The sequence below is a fragment of the Taudactylus pleione genome, unplaced genomic scaffold, assembly GCF_031769625.1.
Source record: "Taudactylus pleione unplaced genomic scaffold, aTauple2 ptg000041l, whole genome shotgun sequence".
Classification (NCBI taxonomy): domain Eukaryota; kingdom Metazoa; phylum Chordata; class Amphibia; order Anura; family Myobatrachidae; genus Taudactylus; species Taudactylus pleione.
The window spans coordinates 61,143,117-61,163,392 of record NW_028284443.1 but is presented as its reverse complement, the minus strand read 5'-3'; the positions used below and the strand labels follow the sequence as shown (position 1 = coordinate 61,163,392).

Sequence of the window (20,276 nt, the reverse complement as noted above, 5' to 3'; positions counted from 1 at the left end):
CGCATTCCCTGCAGAAATAATCCCTAATGACAGGATAGTATGCAGCTGGGCTTTAAACACAAACTGACAGGCAGGAATGCAGCAGTAAGCTGCACACAGACACAGAGCTCCAGTTATCTGCAAGAGCCGGGTAAGACATGATGCAGTGGCCCAGTTATCTAATACAGCCGGGACCACCACCAAGATGATCCTCTATCGTGGATCATAACAAGTATACCTCTTAAATTAATTACCAGAAATGATGATGGAATATCATATTTGTTGGCTGTGCTCCCCTGGTTTCAGTAAGTACAGTTCGATAATGGGGTCGTTTTTATTATATAGAATGCAAACATGAATAAAATATCTTTTGGGGGGCAGTACTTATTAATATGAAAAGTTACTTACTTTAAAATATAATTTTTAGCCCAAATAATTTCAAATACATTAGCAAAATGTAAGTGTATATATAAGAGTGATACAGAAAAATATATATCTAATTAGAATATATATATATATATATATGTATATATACATATATATATATATATATATATATATATATATATATATCAATGCATGAAGAGGGGCACTCGCAATAAAACATCATATGCCGGGGTGCCATCCATCTGTAGTAAATATATGCAAGAGGATCCCTGTACCCCAGGGATCAGGCAGCACTCAGCGGTATTCAAAAAGCAACAAATAATTTATTCCATGAATCGACGTTTCAAGACCTACACGGTCTTTTCATCAGAATATACATTAAACAAAATAAGGCAAAAATTAGCTTACCTATATACACATGTGCATGAAAGAAAAATCTATCACTGACTGCATTCCGTGACCAGCGTCATCTCGTGGAGCACAGGGTCCGTCACCTCATCACTGTGCATCTAGACCAGCAAGGAACTTCCTTAGAATTGTCTAGGAAACTATTGCTAAGCAATGGTAAACAAATATCATTGAGAAGAAATACGTGATACTGGTGGCCGCGGACCTCTGTTGTTCCCAGAGAGGGCAACTGTAAACAAAAAACAAATATTAGGGAATAGGCAGTGCACATATGTATAAAAATAAAGACAAATTGAATATATATTTAAGGATACACAGGTCAACATAAAAAGCAGCAATAAGGATGACGCAGCGGATAGATATTGATTGGAATAAGTCCCATAATTTACATATATTGAGCAAATTTTATACACTTCAACTTGAGGTGAAAATATATTAAATTTCTTAATTTCCCTCCGGGTTTATTAAGAAAGGCAGCAGGTGAGAGACATGTGATGGATGAAAATAATAGTCCTCTTGTATAAGCTGATCAGTACTGCAACTGTGTTCAGTGTATTGGTCTCCATTTAAAGTTATATTCTTTCTCAATAGAAACAAATAAAAACATTTATGTAACAGGTATTACCTACTACAAAACAATTATTTAGAATAAGATTGTCCCAAAGAAGATTTTCTCAATAAATTCATACTGTATATAGTAGCACTTGTATCCAAATAGATACTGTTTAAAGTTATACCTTATAACCATCAGTATAAACAACTACATTTATGTAGCAGACAAAACATACTACAAACAATTGTCTAGTTGAGGAAAAGGAAATGTATCCTCTAAAACAGAACAAAGTAGAGATTCCATATCTATAAGGTTACTTCAATATCCATACATAAATTGCTGATAATATTTAGGCCGTACAGTGTATTTATTATTCTTATAGATAATCTAGAGTTGATAATCTCAGTGGTTCACATATTTTTAATCTAGTCAATTGTATACTAGACTAAAAGAGCTGCAAAGATTAAATTCAAAATTCATAGGCTATACAGATAAGCAACTTAACCAGCAGAGTTATTATCTTAAAATACATAGAGGAAAAGGTCAGTATGTATCATGAATATTGTCACTTTATAATAGTAATTCTTCAGTAATAAGATTATGATGTTTATCCACTTTTTTTTGTATAAATGTTAATCATTAGGGTTTTTATTTCCTGCAGTCTATGCAATAAAAACAACCCCATTAGTGAATATTTTTGACATGTAATAGTCTGTCTGTGGTAAAATTGTTAACCTTCTGGAGAGTTGTAAACCATGATATGTAACAGAGACAAGGGGGGAGATATAACATGCATTCTAAAGAGTGGCGAAGTGGGCAAATGGAGAAGTTGTCAATACTGTAGTAACCAATCAACTTCTACCTATCATTTTATAGAATGTATTTAATAAATGCTAGATAGAAGCTGATTGATTTCCCTGGGCAACTTCACACATGTGGGTGATCATCTAGATAAATGATTGTTTTTCAAATGTATCAATGATTGCATATACAGGTTGAGTCTCCCATATCCAAAATGCTTGGGACCAGGGGTATTTTGTATAATGGAATATTCCGTATTTTGGAATAATTACATACCATAATGATATCATTTGGGAATGGGACCCAAATATACACACATAATGCATTTATGTGTTATATGCACCTTATACACACAGCCTGCAGGTAATTTTATACAATATTTTCAATGATTTTGTGGCTCAAGCAAAGTTTGTGTACAGAAATGAAATTCATTCATGTTTCATATATACCCTATACAAAGAGCCTGAAGGTAATTGTATACAATATCTTTTATAATTTGTGCCTTAGACAAAGTTTGTGTACATTGAACCATCAAAAATCAAAGGTTTCATTATCTTAGTCATGCCAAAATAATTACGTATTTCAGAATATTACGTATTTCAGAATATTTGGATATGGGAGACTCAACCTGTGTTTTTATATTTTCATTACATAATAATCTGTTAGTCTCTGTGCTCCTGAATATAGAATTAGTAGTTTCTTCTTCCTCAAGGACCATATTATGTTGTACAAAATGGGTCCTATGCCAGTGGGCACTGTGTGAGTTGCTCCTGGATTTAAACCAGTCGACTTTAAGTTAATGTATCATGCTGCACAAAATGTGGAGGATCCACTGATAACAGGCTTCTCCAGGGCAGAACGCAGTGTATTTTATAAGCTTATTTAGTATTTAGTATTTAAGAGGCCTAGATTAGGTAAATTACCCATGCTCATTTTCTCCTGTTGCTTGAAGTTGCCAGCTTTGAAAAAAGTCCTAGATATGTACAAAAACATTGACATTTAAAGATGTTATGTCTGCTCCATTATTCACTAGGTGATTAAAGAGTTTTCAAAAAAATAAAAATAAAACAGTGAGTGTTCATATTTTTTGCTATTTACTTGATCATGTGTTTAAGATTAGGGGGTCTATTTATAAAAGTAATAAATATCTTTTTTTCCAGCATATTAATGGGAGAAAAGGATTCTCTTTATTTTATAAGTAAAGAAACTGCAGTGAAAAAGTAATTTCACCATTGTTTCACAGTACTCAGATCAGAAGTGCTGGCCCTATAGGTGGTAAAGGTGTCCAGCCACTGCCGCAATTTAAAAAATACATGACAGTATCAAATTGTGACACTATTTTTAAAAAACATAACACCATTTTTGTTATGTGTTCACTCACCCACCGAAAAAGAAGCCATATAAATGAGGAATTTACTGTATTATTATTATTATTATTATTATTATTATTATTATTTTACAACTGTTTTTACACTTCTTTATTTTATAATTCTTTTGTTTGTTTTCAATACAACTTTTTTTTGGGGGGGTGATTTGTTCTTTATTTTTCTTTATTATTATGGGTTCACCTTTAGAGCTAGAAAAAGATCTGGTTATTTCCCCTACACATTAGAGGCCCTATATATCCAGTGTTTTTTCTATTATTAATAAGTCTTTAATTCAGGACATATTGCAGATACCGACTGTGTTAGAGGAGGAAATTAAGCACACCACTATTCCCATAAAACTATAGCTTCTTTGGAGCTTGTCTCCAAGAGTTAATGCCATCTTCAGGTAGCTTTAGCAGGATTTTTGCAATGGAAAGTGTTATACCACTTTTACATATAAATTCCCGGTATGACCCAGAGTTGGAACAGGGTTCCAATCTGGATCAGACCCGGAATTTAGCCGGCACCGACCCAGGATATTCCCTAGTCAACGCCGCTCACGCTTTTCCGGCGTTGAAGTGGACGCTTGGACATGACGTCATCTCCAAGTATCACTTGACCAAGGCAGTCCAACCCTCTCCCATTTTACACCAAGGAGCTACCCGGGTTAATCCTGCAATAATCCAGGTTTTAGCTCCGGTGTAAAAGGGGTATTATTAGACTGTACAGTGAAGAGGGATCTCTTCATATCCTTATGCTCCATAGCGTTCTATTAGTGCATTTATGCATGCGCAGAAACACTGACTGGACAGAACTAACAGCAAGTGAAAGTACAGCTATTAACAAAATTCCTTTATAGCCACAAAATGTTTTGAGTAAAAAAAATATGGCACTTTTTGGAGCAATCAAGAGTGCAAAAAAAAGTCAGTCAGTTGTAGCCAAAAGATGTTAGCTGTCACTTACAGTCTATGTCCAATAATAGTGCCCCAAGCATGCACCGATCACTACTGCCTGCTGTTTATATAAATTGGCTTATACTGTACATTGCTGGCTGTCATGAACTGGGTGAAGACACACTAATAAACTGTAGGCAAAATATATAACACTGGGAAAAAAAAGGGGGCTAGAGTTACTTGACAAAAAGAAAGCAGTTTCTTAGTTGGTATTTTTTTGGGGGGTGTACTGTATGTAGTCAAAATATTTACTTATTATCTAAATCCTTGAATAACAAAATCAGTGACGAGAATGTACTTAATTAACACATAGTTTAGTAAGTTAAATTAAAAAAAATGTTTATTACAAAATAAATGTAAATATAGGAAGTAGAATTATATTTTATCTGTAAATTTAACATTGGATGCATTTTACCATTATAACAAAATTAGTGACTATTCTGTTTCAGCATAAAATAAATTATCTATATTCTTATTAAAGTGCAGTTGCACCCACCATGTTGCTGATTAGTTTTCATTGTTACTTATTTTTGCTAAACACCTAACAGCCCAGCGATAAACAGCCATCAGAAGCCATATTAATCCCGGCAGAATTCAGCAGTAAGTGGCAAAGAACACTGAGAAATGGCAGTTGCTATGAAAACTCTGAAGGAGAGCCTCTTATTAACTTGCAATGTGTATGCCTCCCAGCTGTTAAAGCAATACAAAGTAAGGGTCAATTACAAAATGCAGAAGTACGAAAACCTAGAACAAATGCACTTTTGTGATATAATGTGCCCAGTTTTGTATGACTGTCTTGTCCTAGTTCTATGGGGAGCTGCATAGATACTGTATTTGTTTTCAGAACAAAATTGCAGCATTTTCAAGGGATGCATAGAAGGAATACAGTGGATTATGGGCATTCCTTCCAATATGTGGATTAGGTGCATATGTACAGCTAGGGGGAAATTTACTAAAAATTGTGTATGTCTGTGATTGCAAATCGCCGGAGCTTATAGCTGGAATGTTTTTCGCTTCAGTTCTCAAATTTATTAAGAAGCATTTTGATTTGGGTTTGATGGCGATAATGGTTGTGTTGTGGCATGTGCAAGTTCAGTCATAGTGGCCCTAACTTGCACATTAAATCGAATAAACCATATGTCTAAACTCACAAATGATCTTTCCAAACCCGGAAGCACTGGAGCATGCTACTAAGACTGCAATATAATCGGAGGCAAATCACAACACATAATATATAGAAACTGGCTATGTTGTATTGTGCAAAACCTGCAGCCCCCTATGATTCAAAAAACAGAGTCTCACTACACTCTTATCAAACAACACAGAATAAAAAATATTTGACACAAGGTAGCGCTGGATATACTGTACAACAATCAATCAATATAAAAAGTGTGGATAATACTCAATCCTTTTCAATATTTCAGAAAATGAGTCCTTTTTGGAGGTTATAACCATTCCCTTTTTTTAATGTTCAAAAATTCCTGATGGTTCCCATGTCATACATGTAAAGGAAACACATAATACAGGAAAAGATTTCTTAGTGATGACAAAGAAAATGGATGGTTCTTTCAGTCCTATAATAGTATCCCAAGATAGTCTTAATATTAGCGTACCCCATCTCACAGGCTTGTAAGTGGGGATATACACATCTGGGAATCTTTTTCTCCTCCCACCCTATTCACACGCAAGACATCAGCTTAACAGGTAAGGGGTTCAAGCAGAAAATGAATGTGTACCCTACTTACATGCAGGGAATACTTTAGAGGCTCATCAAGGTTTCTTTGTGTATCTTTCACATTAGCATGTCCCAGTAATTCAATCCTCCCACATCATGTTCCAGAAGAAAGAAGGAAGAAATTCGTATAATGCCAAAGGTATTTAATGTAAAACCAAGATATCAAAGACAAACAGTAAAAAAAAAGTAAAAATATATATATGACAATGGCTAAAACTTGCAGTTGGGAATGCAAAAGTAATGACCTGGTGTAGTGGGGCAGTGGAGTCCGGAAGCCACTGCCTATACAGAAAGGTCAAAAGTGTGATAACAGCCGAAATGTCCAAACAGTATGCAAAAGTCCCATGTGACCAACACGTTTTCATCCGCTCCTGTAGATCTTTCTCAAGGTGTATGGGACAGCTCACATGGGGGCATCTTAAATACCATATTCAATCAATCATCACTAATTATCTAAGAACCTATCTCTGTGTATCTATACAAGGAAACTTCTGTTCGGATAGATGTAGGTTGTACAATACATATTTCCAGGTGGGCCCTTATGTCCTCTTATCCTGTAGTGTGATGTCAATTCCGTCAAATGAACTTCGGGAAAGACCGTTCTTAATTAGGCACGTGGTCTCCCATCATCAAGCCTATTATAAGTGGACGGGTATCATGCCTCCGGAACCATCATGCCATGTGCATGTTTTTGGAGGCAGATAAGATAGGGGCACAACGTAGGCTCTCCACATTGCCGGAGTAGACGTCTTTCACTTGGGATGCACTTCCGGTAAGTGGTAGAAGAAAAGGCTCCCATTTTTTTAGTCCTAATAGTGGTTGCCATCTTGGAGACCACATTTTATAAAAGGAACCCCCAACAAATTTATAAAGTGCATATTGAAAAAAAATATTGCACAGAGGGCGGAGATGGCGGAACATTATAGTCGGGAGGTAAGGGCAAATTATGCTGCATGGACCTGAGAAATGTAAGGGCGGAAGTGATGCTCGCAATTACAAATCATTAAGACCAGCTGTCTCCATGAGGATAAAAGAGGTGAGGATTCAACAACTCGGTATCCTGACGAAGCCTGTGAACAGGCAAAATACGTCGATCACTGAGCTCATCGAGGGACGTGAATCGGAGCTATTTACTTCAAAACTGAGTCCCAAAGTTTGCCAGCAGACACCTGTGACTCACCAGGGCTGGACCGCCAGGTAGCGGCAGAGAGGAGGATCATTCTCCCTATATATCAAGTGCCTTCAAGGAGGTAAGCATCTCCGCTTGTCTGTATCCCTATTAAGGGAAAACAGAGTACACTGCGGAGAAATGGATTTCCTATTTTGGAAAGATCCCCTGCATGATTCAATTGCTGTCTAGCACATATTGACTGAAATTCATGTTGACAGAGGTCACTGAATTTGCATATTGACTGAAACAGATCCCATTTGGAATACAAAATTATTGTTTGGATTCAAGATTGTCTGCATGTACCTGAAACCTATTTGCAAGATCAAAAAATCGCTACTCAGTGCATCCTGACAGAAACAGATTTCATTTGGACTACAATTTATATATGTTGTATGTTTGTAGAGTCAATGTTAGTATACCGGTATTAGGAACTATATATATATATATATATATATATATATATATCCATATATATATATATATATATATATCCAAGGAGGCTAAAAAAATAACCAAATGAGGGCACTCGCCGCACTAAAGAATAATGATTCAATCGGATTTATTCAAATAATGATATTCCACCATCAATATAGTCGACGTTTCGACCCCTAAGGGTCATTATCAAGACACATCAGCACTGACAAATAACCAGCATGTTGACAAAAGGCATGCCCTCATTTGGCTATTTTTTTAGCCTCTTTGGATATTTATTGGAGTACCTGTTTGGCCTTTCTCCCTAGTGGAGCACCCTGCTGAATGACTTTACTAAGGGATGTGAATAAATATTATTTTATTTTTTTCCAATAGAGCTATTTATTGCATATATTGTTTTAGAATAAACACTACTATTTTTAAATGTGTCATTGACATTTTATTTTATTATTATTATTATTATTATTATTATTATTATTATTATTATTACTATTATTCTACATTAAGAATTATACAGTCTAAATGTACCATTAGACTAAATAGGTTAAGCACAGCCTTACATATCTGCTTACTTCTCCTCCCACACCCACAGCCTTGGGCGATAATGGCACCTATAGTGTCTGCAACCTCAGTGTCTGCAGGTACAGGTGAGGTGGGTGACAGAGAGAAAGTTTGTGGGGACAGGTCTAGTGGGTGATAGAGTGAGTCTGTGAGGCAGGTCTGGCAGTGGACAGGTTGATAGAGTATGCAGACTCAGATCTGGTGGGTGACAGAGTAAGAGAGTCTGCAGGACAGCTCTAGTGAAAGAGTCTGTGGGCATCTCTGGTGGGTGACAGGGTTTGAGAAATTATGTGGGGACAGGTCTAGTGGGTGATAGGATGAGAGACTCTGTTGGGCATGTCTGGTGAGTGACAATGTAAAAGAGTCTGCGGGGAGAGGTCTTGTATTTGGCATGGTGAGAGTCTGCAGGAACAGCCTTGTAACAAAGCAGATGCAGCTGTGTGATTCACCACTTGATGCAGCTGATGATGAGAGTCAACTGGAGAACCGCTGGTGCTACCAGTCTGTACAGTAGGTAATGACTGTCTTGTCTTGTGCTGCCATGGAGTGATGATAGCAAAACCTACAGTGCTGAACAGCTCAGCACTGCAGGCATTGACCCTCAGCACCACACCCCAACACAAGACACCAATGGGTGCAGCAGGGTGGGTCCTGGCAGTGGCGGATACACTGCACTTCCTGTAAAGAGCCAGCCTGGTAAGGGGAGCCCTGCAACCTGTTAGCACCAATGATCACCGTGCAGGTATGTTTGCTTGAACCCGTTACCCACTGCCTCTACCTGTCACCTTCTACCTCTGCCTGTCACACTCTGCCTATCCATGTCACCCTCTACATCTCCCTATCCCTCACTACCTCTCCCTGCCACCCACTTCATCTCCCTGCCACCCTGTAACTCCTTTTGTCACCAACTGCCTCTTCCTCTCCCTGTCACCACCAGCCTCTCCCTGTTACTCACTGCTGCATGACATATTAAAAACTTAGGTTGGGGTGGAGGAGGAGGGGGGGGCAAACCAAATATTTGCACCTGGTCCCACCACTCACAAGTTCTGTCACTGACCTATAGGGTCTATAAAAAATATGGTTGAGCTCTTACCCCACTATAATCAGTAGTGCCATCAGAATTAGACAACATAAGCATGTCTGTGTAACAATGTAATCTTCCAGGTTTCCAGATAAATTATCTGTCTCTTTTTGTGTGCATGTGAAAACCAATATTACATACCTAAAATATATGCAATTTAATTGTATCAATTGATATAAATGATAATATAATTGTGATCAAAACTCAGAAAGATAACTATTTTTGAAAATTTTCATAAGTATCATTTTTATATCTTTGAACCTGTAAACCTGGTATAGGGGCCCATTTATCAAAGTTAATTTGAGGTAAATTCCCCAAAAACACCTGTTTTCGGGGGTTTACCTCAAACATTAAGTATCCACCGCATGCACTCCGGCCACATCGTAGGGATGGGCTCCTTTCGGAGCCCGTCTCCCTGCATGTGCTGGTACATACATTCAGCAGGTATGATCGCATTTTGCAATGCAATCATGGGCGGTACTGGATGCCCTGAACGCATTGCAAAATGCGATCATTAATAAATTGGCCCCATAGACTTGTGAGACTTGCAGATAATATACCAGTGATTGCAATAGTTTTATTTCAATATAGGTTTTTTTTAACATAGGTGACTTAAACTGGGTACAGACTATACAATTGTGCACCTAGCTGATGGGACGATGTGATGGAGCGATACGCTGCGCCACCTATACACACTGCACTGTGCGGTGTACGATGGTGAGATGTGTCATTCAATGCTGCATTTAGCAGCATGGCATCATTCATTGCATCATGCCATCTGCTGTGCACCACACCAGATGGGACGATGCAATTAATGACCCACAGGACGTGCGATCGGGCATACATAATATGAGACCCATATGATATGTTGTTCTGATCCACGTCTGAAAAATATATCATCAGATGGATCATATAGTGTATACCCAACTTTAGAACTACTAATAGATGCATATTTGAATGCTTATGTACATTGGATGCAGACAGTATAGTGTGTCTATATAAGTATGTCAGCTTCAAAATCTTACCTTATTGGAATTAAAGCTGTGAATGTGTTGTTTTATTTATCAGCAAAATAAGCCATGTGGCACTGTAAGGTTTGCTTATGCAAACAATGTTTTGCATGCAGTGCAAATATTGCACTTCTTTGTATTTTGCAGATACATAATGGACATTTTTTTCATCATCTGGCTAGGCTACGGCCTATAAAATAATCTTAAGTATGTTGTGTATTGTATATATTTACCCCTACAACACCAAACTTTTTGTTATGTTTTTTTTCAAACGTAGCTTTACTTCTAACTCTATACTAGCCCCTTAAAGAACAGAGTTGATCGTTCATCTGCGATTCCCACACATCTAAAGGCAAAGTCAAGAAGGACTCTCTGTGCTGTTTAATATTCTTTTCTGTGTTCCACTCTACTGTCTGTTAATTCAGTTACCAGCTTCCATGGTATTGCTCTTTGTCTTTCATCCTTGGCTTCCACTACCATCCTCCTCTCGAGATCTATTACACAAGTTCTTGAAGAGGCACCTAGTGGTCAGAGTATCTGAACAAACAGTATTGCAATGTAATTTGTGATGAGCTTTTCTTGGCACCAGCAGCACCTCAAATACACCTTCCTTTATTTAAAGCATTTTTGTGTCAATGAGAAAGTTCCCAGCTGTCCTTTCCGTGTAATGGATTAAAGGAGGTAAACCATATTTAGAATAAATACTGAGACATAAATATATTGCTACGATCTAGGAGGAGGAATGATAAATAACAAATTAGCAAATAGAAAAAAGGCAAACAAATCATTGAGTCTTGAAATAATAAATTAATCTCCATATGAAATTTATGTCATTGTAACTAAGTCACACTCATAACAAAATTAATTAATCTAATGCAGAAATGTTCGCCATGCATTGTTTGGAGCCAAATCCATTTGCTACTGTCAGTAGACAGCATGTCCTTGCCTGCTTAGAGCAGTTGGATCTGTCTTTTTCAGTTAACATTGTGACAGGATAACATTAGAATGTGCATCTGGCACAAGCATTTTACAAGATAGTAAAACGGAATTTGCTTTGTTACTATACGGATAACCTTTTGAGTGACTCTAGTTGGTCAGACAGTACATGTGTCATGTGACATCTATATGTGCAATGTTATTAGAAAAAAATGAATAACTGCATTCTGCTGAAATATATGCACATACAGATTACAGGATGCAAAACATCCTGTGTTGTTCTAGCAAGGATGGAGGATATTCGCTGCCATATACTGTAGGCTATAGGCACCACCTAAATATGACTAGATTACAAATGAAATGGTTTTGTGCCTCAATCCAGGTTGAAACAGACATCCTTTTCCTAGCAATGGCTTCATCTTTCATTTCTGCATTCCTTGGGAAGAAGACAAAAAAAACAATGCGATGTGTCGCCTTCTAACGCCATCTGTCGGTTTTCACTTTCCTTTCTCACCCACAAATTTGGCTTTTTCAGTCAGTGGAAAAAATGACACCGCTTCCTCACACAAACACACACACACTCACACACAGACACAGACACACAAACACACACACACACAAACAAAAAAACAAGTGTTTTAGCTCCGGCCCTCCAAAAACAGATTGCCTGCCCCCTTAGACAAAGCCCCCCGGAAATCTGTTGATTCCATTTCTTTACCCCGCTGGGGAAAACTGGAATCAGGAGAAATTAAAGGGCATTTGTAAGGGGAGATGGGAGTGTGGTTAATACAGGTGGTTGGGCCAGGGATAATGACATTATGTATCACAAATAAGAAGGCACATTGTTACACATGTATCTCTTGTAGATACTGTATGCTACATACAGTAAATGTAACGCTTTGCGCCACCAATCACTTGGAAAGACAGACATTGTAACTTTCAGTATCAGTGATACAATGTATCAATCTCCAACCCACACACCACCTCGACATCTCCGAGAATCTGTACACAGCAGCAGCAAGCCTCGCTGCGCTTTGTTAAATGGTCCAGGGAATGGTGATACTAAACATGTACATGAGGACAAAGATTCAATACATTTAGATAAGTACTCAATACATCTAAATAGCACAGAAATCAGATCCTAGCTGACACAGCCATTCAGGGGCTCTGCTGTGGAGACAGAAAATGCTTGAGGTAGGAAATATCGCATGTTATGTAAAAGGGAATGTGTGCTTGTGTGTAGTTGTGGGCTAGATTGATATGTAATGCATGGTAGAATCTAGAGGGTTGTCAACTTGATAACTAGAAAGGCTGAGTCTGCTCAGTGTTCTCCCCATCCACCCTACCTACTGTCAGACTCCTCCCTCTGTTCCCCCCATCCCCCTATACTTTCTCCCGCTCTCCTCTCTATCTCTCCCTCTATGTTGCATCGCTACCTCCCTGCAATCCCATCGGGTTAAATATCACAATGGGACTCCTAAAGCCGGAGGATGAGCGCTGGAGGCTTGGCAGTGCGGGCTGTGGGTCTGTCTGTCTGTGAGGGCTGCTGGTCAGACTGCATTTCGCAGCCAGGCTCTGGAAGAGCCGCCTCTTCTCCTGCCACCCCAAACACACCAGATGCATTTTTTATGGCTTTCCGCGATGGTTGGGCCCTGGAGACGTAAGTCTGAGTGAGTATTTTGATTTATTACGATGATCGGTGCAGGTTAAATGATGGGAGCGTTGTGGGTGTTTTTTTGTGTGTGTGTTTCTTCTCCTTGTCGGCGCTGCCATGCTCCCTTTTTCATTGGTATGATCTAGGCAGCAACATAGTGTAATTGTGCTGGAGTCTGCTCAGAGAGGACTGGATGGGCTGCTCCGAGGCGGATGCAGTGCAGAAATCCGGGGCTTCTGCTCATTGGGGGGTTTATTAGTCATCCTCTGCTCATTATATAGGATTTTGGCAAGTGCATGGTTAACTTTGTCTTAATAGAAGGGCACTGATCCCCTGCCTCGCGTTTCTGGTAAGCAATTGTAATTCAATTAAAGTTGCAAGACGACTGGGACTGAGTATGAATGATTACTGGATATATACAGTTTTACATTTTACATATACTGTACTGTTGGTTAGAATGGATTCGTGAATGAATGGATATGAAGGTATGATATGACACCTAACTTCCACCTAGCCAGACGGCCACTTGCTTGTTTGTGTTGCATATGATCATTGGCTATATCTGTAGCTTTTTGTATTACTGTCGGCTGTGGCTGTTGGGATACAAGTTGTTTTAGGGTGACTGGAAGCACGTCAGTGGTTTTGTGCTGCTGTTCACTGATAGCAGCAGCCCAATGCCAGCCCAGCCATGCTGTCTCTGTGGATCCCATTTATATGGTCTAAAGATGAAATTGTAATCATGCTTAGATACCGTCACCTATCGATTATGCGGACGTTTGAAGCTATTGTTATTATTGGACACACTCTTGCCCGGTGGATTTTCCCCTCTTCCCCGAGGAGTACCATTAACCACCATCCTTGGCTGTAATGAGCAGCTTTAATGCTGAGAATATTGACAATGGTGAAAATAGAAATGATCCATTCGATCCATCTCACTAAGCTAGTTTTCTAGCATCCCCAAAGTAAATTGTATCTGACTAAACACGCTCCCTAGAGAGATATACATGTATGTGTATTATTTGCATTATTTCCGATAAGCGGCAACACAGAGTATACAGCGATTAACCCCTTCACCGTCGGCTCCCCCTGTCTGCAGCGTTGATAGATTATTGTGAGGCATTAGAAATGATGTCGTGCAGGTTGATTCTTGTATGAACGAGGCTGGAAGCAGGGACTCATTCTTCACATGAATGTCAAAGCAGAACAGGAATGAAAGAGGGGTGTATTTCCCCGGCATCGTCCTTAGCTCCTTGCAAAGTGCCATTTTGCTTGTGAATCCTATTCGCATTGTACAAGTAACACGGAGCTTGACGTTCATTTCCCTCTGTCTGATTATTGTATACGTGTTATCAATGATAATGTGATACCTTAGTCATTTCTAGACAAAATTAACCACTTGCTCCTAGGAAGCTAGACTGCAACGCATTGCGGTAGAAATGCGTTGATACCATACACAACTTGGATGAAACCATATGTCGGTTAACATGGAAATCTTTCAGTGCGCTGTTCCATGAAGCGGTGCTGAAAAAAAGAAAAGAGTATAAAGATAGGTGAAGTGGGGAAATATCTCAAGAAGCAGTAGTGACAGCCATTTTATGCATACTTATAGATGATTATGAACACTCTGAATGTGAACCTTAGTAATGGAAACCTGTCTGGTCATGGCGTTGCATTAAAATGTTAAAATATGTACTTGGCATCCATTAGATGCAGGATATAATGCATACAGGCTTGTGAAAAGCAATGTTAGACATATGTTTGTGTGGATTATTGCATATCAGACATATAGCTTATAGGACAAACTGCACACATATGCTAAAGCAACATGGTATGTATGTGTCACAGTATGCTACTGTCATACTTAAAATGTTTTGTATTTTGTCCCTCAGGAGGTAAGATGTACTATTGCTGCTCCGCAGTCACGTTTGACCAGGACTTAAACAAGAAAATGCAGATGTGGATATTACAGACGATTGCATTTGCTTTAACATCACTGGTTCTCTCTTGGGCAGAAACAATAGAATCCTATGGCGAGGTCTGTGACAATTGTCCTTGTGAGGAACGAGATGGTATATTATCTGTGAATTGTGAAAATAGAGGGATCATTAGTCTTTCTGAAATCACCCCTCCACGTTTTTCAGTCTATCATCTCTTTCTGTTTGGGAACCTCTTAAATCGTCTTTACTTAAACGAGTTTGTCAACTACACCGGGGCTTATATATTGCATCTTGGTAATAACGACATCCAGGATATTGAAACTGGGTCATTTCATGGACTTCAGGGTCTGAAGAGGCTGCATCTGAACAACAACAAGCTGGAACTTTTAAAAAATGACACTTTCCTTGGCCTAGAAAGCCTGGAGTATTTGCAAGTTGATTATAATTATATAATTTCTATTGAGCCTCATGCTTTTAGTAGGCTTCATACTTTACAAGTATTAATTTTGAACGACAACCTTTTGTCCACTTTGCCTAACAATCTATTTCGTTATGTTCCTTTAACACATCTAGACCTGAGAGGAAATAGACTAAAAGTGCTTCCCTTTATGGGCCTACTGGAACATATGGATAAGGTGGTAGAGCTACAACTAGAGGAGAACCCATGGAATTGCTCCTGTGAACTAATTGCCCTAAAGGATTGGCTATATAGCATTTCTTATTCTGCTCTAGTTGGTGATGTGGTTTGTGAAACTCCTTTTCGGCTGTATGGGAGAGATCTAGATGAGATTTCCAAGCAGGAATTATGCCCCAGGAAACTGATACCATCCTACGAGATGCGGCCACCAGTTCCCCGGAGTACAAACGAGTACTTCCACACCACCCCAGCCTCAGTAAATTCTGGTGCCACCATCTCTTCATCATTTGTTTACAAAAACCCAACAAAACCCAAAAGCACACGGCAACCTAACAGATCCAGAGTGCGAGCCACATCACACCACCCTCCCAAAGAAAATGGATACATTGCTTATCAGACCAAATCCCCAGTGCCTTTGGAGTGTCCTACAAACTGCACTTGCAACCTGCAGATCTCCAATCTGGGACTTAATGTTAACTGTCAAGAGAGAAAGATTCAGAGTATCTCGGAATTGCACCCTAAACCTTATAATCCCAAAAAGATGTATCTGACAGGCAATTATATAACTTTGGTTCGTAGGTCTGACTTTATTGATTCTACTGGATTGGACCTTCTGCATCTTGGGAACAATCGTATATCTGTTATCCAGGATCGAGCCTTTGGGGATTTGACTAATCTACGCAGACTGTACTTAAATGGCAATTCTATTGAAAAGCTGACTCCAGGCTTGTTTTATGGCCTTCAAAACCTTCAATATCTTTTCCTACAATATAACGCTATTAAGGTAATTGAGCCTGGAACATTTAACTCTGTTCCTGATCTCCACCTTTTATTTCTAAACAACAACCTCTTGAAATATTTGCCTGCCAACATTTTCTCTGGATTGAAGCTCTCCAGGCTAAATTTACGAAGTAATCATTTCTCACATTTGACAGTGAGTGGTGTATTAGACCAACTCCAGTCTTTAGTGCAAATAGACCTTCACGAAAACCCCTGGGACTGTACATGTGATGTAGTTGGGATGAAGCTCTGGCTGGAACAGCTCAGTGTTGGAGTACTGGTGGATGATGTCATCTGTAAATCCCCCAAGAAATTTGCATTGAAAGAAATGAGATCGATCAAATCTGATCTTCTCTGTCCAGATTACTCTGACATTGTAGTGCCCACCTCTACACCTTCAGAGGAACTGCCTACAGAGAGTACTACAACGTTAATTTATCCCCTTCAGTTCAACAATGTGTCAAGCTCAGTGCCCTTGTCTGTGCTCATACTGAGCCTGCTCTTGGTTTTCATTATGTCTGTGTTTGTGGCTGCAGGGCTATTTGTCCTTGTGATGAAACGGAGGAAAAAGAATCAAAATGAGCAAGCCAGCACAAATAACTCAGACATGAGCTCATTCAACATGCAGTACAGTGTGTACAGCAACAGACCACTGCCTAAAGTGAAGACTCCAGCTGGTCATGTCTATGAGTACATCCCCCACCCTCTTGGTCACATGTGCAAAAACCCTATCTATAGATCAAGAGAGGGCAATTCTGTGGATGATTACAAAGATCTCCATGAACTTAAAGTCACATACAGAAATCATCTAGATGAGGAAAGGGAAAGTAATCTCAGGAGTCCAAATTACAGTGTCAGCACCATTGAGCCCAGAGTGGAGCTATCACCAGTGCAAGATACAGATCGTGTTTATAGAGGAATCTTAGAACCTGATAAAGCACCTTCGCCGGGGAATAATATAGATTATAAATATAGAAACCCTCCTGCGTTTACCTACACCCCGAAATATGAGGCAAAGCGTCAGTACTTACATCCAGATAGGTTAAGAGAAGCAGTGCTGTACAGCACACCCAGTACTGTGTATGTGGAACCTAACAGGAATGAATATCTGGAATTAAAAGCAAAACTAAACGTTGAGCCGGACTACCTCGAAGTGCTGGAAAAACAGACAACATTTAGCCAGTTTTAGACTCCTGCAACTACAGTATTATCTCTGAAACAAAGGACTAAACAACGATTTTGTTGCTTCAACCTTCGGATGAAGTGCCTTGGCACAAGATTTTCAGCTGCAGCAAATTATACTGAAAGGGTGTGCAATTTTCTTCTCCTTTTTTGTAGGACTACATCAATTGTATAAACTGGGCACAACAATTACTGTTTGCAAGCAGACTGCTGTGGTTTATTTCTGCAGCCTGAGAATTAAAAAGTTGGAATCACTCCTGGTGCTAGGAGGTATCTATGAAGAATATACCACACATATGCTATAACCCTTCAGATAAGGGTGGGTCTAAATTACTTTTGTGGTGTTTTAGCACCAATCCACCTAGGTTTAATATAAAAGTCCATTTTTACAGGATGTATTTGTATGCTTTCCGAACTTTTGAAGTAAAAGCTAAATTATGTAAGCTACTGCGATCTTTATGCATCACCATAGATGGTGTAAACAAATTCTAAAGTGCAAAGACATAGAATCCATAACTTGGGTAGTCAAATAACTTATTGTTGAAATATCAAATATTTTAATGTAGCACCTATTTTTATATGCACATTAGCATTTTTGTTCTTCACTATTCCAGTTTATTATTTGCTCAAACGTGTTGCACTACATAAAGAAGTTGATTGACCTTGTAATATGGGGGCAATTGGTTTACAAACTTTAGACTTATGTGACCAAATTGTAAAGATAATTTAGTGGATAGGTTAAATTAATCATTGGACATTTCAGAGAGTATAATAGTGAGGGATGCACCTGGTATTAATTGGAAAATTATTTCATTTTATTAGTGAACCAAATGTAATTCCTTGACTACTATTGTAGCCAATTTCAAATGCACTGTACAGATTGAAGTGTTCTGTCACCTGGTAGGTTTGACATATGGAAATTAATAGGCTTGGAAAGTAATTGTTTTATTATTAATTTTATTTTTGTTTCAAAGGAAAGTAGTGCACTGATACATGTATTCAACTTTAAAGAATGTTATATGAGCAACCACAATTATTCAGTATGCATTTCGGATACTAAATATTTCTAATCCTTTTTATTTGGTTACTGCTATTGGAATGAAAGGGCACAAATTCAAGTATTAAGGAATAGCCATTGTCATTGTGTACAAAATGTATTAGGTTTTCATACGCTGATGTATTCCTTAATCTTTAATGCCCAATATGTGATTAAGACAAAAAATAATTAGATTAATTCCCATTGTTCAGGACATGTTAATTTCTCATTTTTATTGATAATCAAAACGCCATGAATTTCTTTGTTATGTGATTTGTTTTAATTAATTTTCTCATTTAATATTTGAAACAGGGTAAACACACGCACACATGCACGTGCACACAAACACACACACACACACACACATCCAGCACCCCTCCTCTCCGCCCAAAGAAATTCTAAACTGGATTTCTCTTCCTTTGACCATGGTGAATTTATGTGAGTGTTCCTCTAGTATTTATATATAAAAAAAAACCTATCTGGTTTGTAACTTATTCCTCGAAAATTTTATATTTTGCATTCTGAGACTTATTTCTCATATGCAATTAATTACTACCGGAATATAATTTTCTGGGTTCATTCATGAAGATTAATTTGTTGACAATGTACTTTGTATTGCTAATTTTCAAATGATGACAAACAGGTACAGTATATGCAACTTTTCAAATAACTGCCCTCAAAAAATTTAAACTATTTTTATTAACTATATTATGATTAACATTGAACTACAATGCTACATAATTTATTCATTATTGAAATTATATTTATTTTGCTGTTTAATAATGTTCCATAAAATTAGCATATTATTTTCTGTACTTTTTTGGTATGTATGTCAAACAACAAAACAGTTCATCTAAAACAACATCATGTTTTATTTCTAAAGCATGTTTGATTTAATTCATTATGTATGTTTACATTGGTTAAAATACTTTGATGTATTGTATATTTATCTCTTCATGGATTTATTTTGAAATCATCCACACCTTCTTTTCAAAATAATTTAATGAAGTACATTAAATATTATACTAGGCCCAATTAATTTTTATTATATTGCATTTATTTCTGCCATAATTTCCTGTCTAATATTATTCAAGATACAATCAATCTCTACAAAAATAAATCTGAGATATATATTTTTTTATGCACGCTTAATATGATTTTGATCAACATTTGTACAGTATATACATTAGTGAGAAGAGGATGTTTAAAATACTGAATAATTTGCTAGAGTGAAAGATCTTAACATATGATATTTCTGCTTTCAATAAAGGGACATAGCCACATGCACTAAAAAAAAAGAAATAAAGATCAACAGTAATATATTAAATATAAATGATGTCACTCTTTAACCATTATAAGAAAAATGTGTGTATTTTACTGGAATAGCAAAGGGTACATATCAATCATATGTCTATACCAAACACTTGCTGATGATATTTTGTTGATACATGAGAAATTAGTGACAGGATACTATAAGGCAGCTTTGTAATGTATGAAGGATGTTATTTTATTTACATTCAAAAATTTTGTTCAGTGATATGTACTTTATTTAATCTACAAATTTTTGGGATTTCAATGTAAAATTATATTTTAAGAAATTAAATAATTCTATTAAAACTGATTATACCAATCTGTATTTTAGCATTTACACTTTTGTTATTATATGACACATAATT

At 37.7% G+C, this 20,276-nt stretch overlaps 1 protein-coding gene across 2 annotated transcripts; it reads left to right on the top strand.

Moving 5' to 3' along the window:
• Positions 1-13,012: 13,012 nt before the first annotated feature.
• SLITRK5 (SLIT and NTRK like family member 5) lies at positions 13,013-19,343 on the top strand. Of its 2 annotated transcripts, none has more exons than XM_088457166.1 (2): positions 13,013-13,044; positions 14,918-19,343. In XM_088457166.1, exon 2 carries the CDS (start codon positions 14,926-14,928, stop codon positions 17,569-17,571), a length of 2,646 nt encoding a protein of 881 aa, XP_088313292.1. In that variant the 5' UTR covers positions 13,013-13,044; positions 14,918-14,925; the 3' UTR covers positions 17,572-19,343. The 2 variants fall into 2 exon arrangements, with proteins under 2 accessions (XP_088313292.1, XP_088313283.1); XM_088457157.1 differs by lacking the exon at positions 13,013-13,044 and adding an exon at positions 13,328-13,377.
• Positions 19,344-20,276: the final 933 nt, after the last annotated feature.